The sequence below is a fragment of the Cynoglossus semilaevis genome, chromosome 12, assembly GCF_000523025.1.
Source record: "Cynoglossus semilaevis isolate Cse_v1.0 chromosome 12, Cse_v1.0, whole genome shotgun sequence".
Taxonomy (NCBI): domain Eukaryota; kingdom Metazoa; phylum Chordata; class Actinopteri; order Pleuronectiformes; family Cynoglossidae; genus Cynoglossus; species Cynoglossus semilaevis.
This window is the reverse complement of record NC_024318.1, coordinates 729948-733220: the sequence shown is the minus strand read 5'-3', so window position 1 is coordinate 733220 and position 3273 is coordinate 729948. Positions and strand designations below refer to the sequence as shown.

General features: G+C 49.8%; 1 protein-coding gene across 1 annotated transcript in view; it reads right to left on the bottom strand.

Annotated features, from left to right (window-relative positions):
- The window catches only part of thada (THADA armadillo repeat containing), a 34263-nt gene that overhangs the window by 9040 nt on the left and 21950 nt on the right, over positions 1-3273 (bottom strand). Inside the window, exon 30 of the mRNA XM_008321321.3 lies at positions 432-535. Within this exon, the coding sequence (XP_008319543.1) occupies positions 432-535 (104 nt within the window). The remainder of the gene's footprint in view (positions 1-431; positions 536-3273) is intronic.

The window sequence follows — 3273 nt, the reverse complement described above, 5'->3', positions numbered from 1 at the left end:
GGTGTGGTGGGGGCGGCTCTAACAGCATGAGTGTGCGTCTGTGCTCCAATGAGCAAGAATTCACCCCGTCATCTTAATAAAGACTCATCAGTGAAGCCAGGCACAGCCGGGGGGGGGGGGTCTTATCTGCTGCAGGAGACCAGGGTTTGACCCCCTTCAGGCAGGAGCAGGGCAATAGGGTAATCTCACCTCCATCTTGGCTGAGAGGACCAGTGTGTGTGTGTGTATGTGTGTGGGGGGGGGGGGGGGGGGGCAGCAGGCGGTCTCTTTGAAATCAAAGACTGGTCAGGACATGAGGTGGACACGGGCGAGGAGGGGGCGGACACCGGGACAAGGAACTATTCTTCTGGAGAGACTGCAGTGGAGGGAGGGGCTGTGTGTGTGTGTGTGTGTGTGTGTGTGTGTGTGTGTGTGTGTCTGTCTAGGATTACCGTGATGCGAGCCACATGCGCTGACTGAGGGTTTGGACGATGTCATTTCCTGCTGGCAGGGGTCTGTGTGAGTCGCTCTGATAGGTCCGCAGGAGAAACAGAACCTGCACACACACACACACACACACACACACACACACACACAGGGCTGGAGGTTAGTGAAAGTTAAGTGATAGAAATAAACAGTTCTAAGGACTAGTTGTGCACCAGGTGTGTGAGGAACAACAGCACTGGACCAGGACCAGGACCAGGACCAGGACCAGGACCAGGACCACTCTCTGGTTGTTGCTGGTTTCTCAGACCCATCAACACTGGGCAGTGTCAGAGTCATCAAAGGTCAGAGGTCAGGAACAAAACAACATTTAATTCAATCATGTTTGACTTAAAAAAAAAACAAAAAAACTTTCGACCAACACACAGATCCAGTCAGGGTCACGTGACCCCAGGGCGAGTCTTCGACAGGAGGCAGAGCTCCTCAGCGCTGGTGTGAGAACGAACGTCGTCTCGTGACCAAGTGTGAAGAACATGTGCAGTGATTTAAGGCCCTGGTGCAACAGCGCAGCCTGTGGTGGAGAGAGGATCAAACCCTCCACCAGTGAAGATCGGATCAGTCTCTTCACTGCGACCAACGTGACAGTGAGACTGAGGGAGTGAGGAACAGGTGGACCGCTGGCTGGGAGTGTTCAGCAGCCAGGACTCGGCCTGTTCTGACTGACTGCCTGCCTGGGGTGTGTATTCTGGGCCATGGTAAGTATACTCTTTAAGCCGGGCCCACGGCCACAGACCAGGAGGAAGCCATTCATTACGCCATGCAGGGAAGGCAACGTGGGGAAAAACCAGTCCGACCACGTAGCACCAAGCCTGGCCGCTGAGACCTGGACCGCCTCCTCTCTCCCCCTGCAGTCTCCACACCCAGGCTACGCCCACTGGCTCACACAAACAGCTTCCACACCCCGGTATCCGTCTTCCTTCTCCTGTCACTCTCTAGGGCTTTTCCTTGGAGAAGAAGTCGGCGTTGAAACCAAACCCCGCGTCCAAGTCACCTCACCGTCCAAGGACCGACTTCAGCTGAAATTTAGAAAAATACAAAAAAAAAAAAACACCCACACCAGCCCAGTCGACGAGCACCAGGACTTGTCTTGAGATCAGAGTTTGTCAAAAATCCAGGTCAAAGTTCAAACTCACAGATTTGCACCATCAGAAGAGTTGATGTTCATCACAATCACAGTGTCACCGTCACAACCTAAACAACCACGTGAAAAGGTGACAACAGAACCGTTGTTGTCTGACTGACACGGAAAGCAGCGAGCGGGTGTAGCATTAGATCAACACCGTCAGGGACTGGATCACAGTTCTGACATCAGATCACGATACGATACGCATCACGATACACGGGCAACGATACGATATTTAAGGATATACTGTGATACTATAGACATGACGGTATATTGAGGTGTTTTTTTTTAAACTGTAACTGTAGTCAGAGTGTGATCCTAGTCTGAGACTCTGTTCCATCTGAACATCAGTTCCTAACACTGGAACAGAGGGATCTACATTTGGAATCACTTCGGAGTGTATTGATATTTTCTTACTGCCCTCTTGGGTTCTGTCACAGAGTTTGTTTTTTTTAAATTATTAACACAAACACTAACATTTTATAAATTGATTTTGAACTCTCTCTTCCTGTTCCTATTCATTGACCCAGTGAGGGTGAGAGTCTCCGGCCTTGGTTCTTAGTTCAGCGACACATGCTCATCCTGGACACACTTCCATGACTCTGGGAAGTCCCTGCAGCTGAATCCAGCCTGCTGCAGAGAAAAGTCAAATATTTATAGAAAGTGCAGCCTCCCTGTTTCTTTCTCTCAAAGACGGAGGACTGAACTACACCCCGTGTGGGAGGAGACGCTGGGACTGGATCAAGCTTAATGAATGGAAGCAGATAAAAAAGCACCAAACGGCACACGGAGCGCGGTCCAGGATGAGCCGAGCTGTGAGCGACGAGGACCAGACGTCCAGTTGGATCCGCTACAAGTACTGCAGTACAACTGCAGCAATATTACTGCAGTGAAACTATAGTGCAAAATATGTCAAAGTAAAGTTGACAGGTGTGTCAAACTCAAGGCCCTTACAGTAGTGGATTTATTGTAAGTGTACGGATTCACAAAATTATATTATATTTTTAGTTCAGTTGTGTGTGTGCGCCCCCTGCAGGGTAGTAGTATTTATGGACACAAATGGATTTTACACCCCCTGGTGTATATATTAAAAAAAAAATCCAAAATGAAAGCCCTGGAACAAAATGTGATGATATTTAAATATCCACAGAGAAAAACGAACGCTGCTAAAGACCAACAGTATTGAACAGGGACATGGACTGAAGCCGTGTTCCGTGTTCTGTGTTCTGTGTTCTGTGTTCTGCAGGGAGACGTCGAAACATTTGTATGAATGTGTTGCAACAAGCCCGACTCCTCTTTTGGACCTGGTAAAAATAGTGGTGGTGGATATGAGGTCCCTCCAGACTCTGTTATCAGCCTGCCCTGCTGTCCCTCCCACTGCCGCAACCACAGACTGACCACACGCTGCAGCAAGTGTGCGCGCACACACACACACACACACACACACACACAGAGAGAGAGAACAAGTGCAAGTGCAAAAAATAAATGCATGCCAACTGGTGGTTGAGTCCAGTAAAACACAAGCGAGAAGAAGAAGAAAAAAGCATTCACATAAAAGCCGTTGGGGTGAGGCAGAGTGTGGGGTGAGGCAGAGTGTGGGGTGAGGCAGAGTGTGGGGTGAGGCAGAGTGTGGGGTGAGGCAGAGTGTGGGGTGAGGCAGAGTGTGG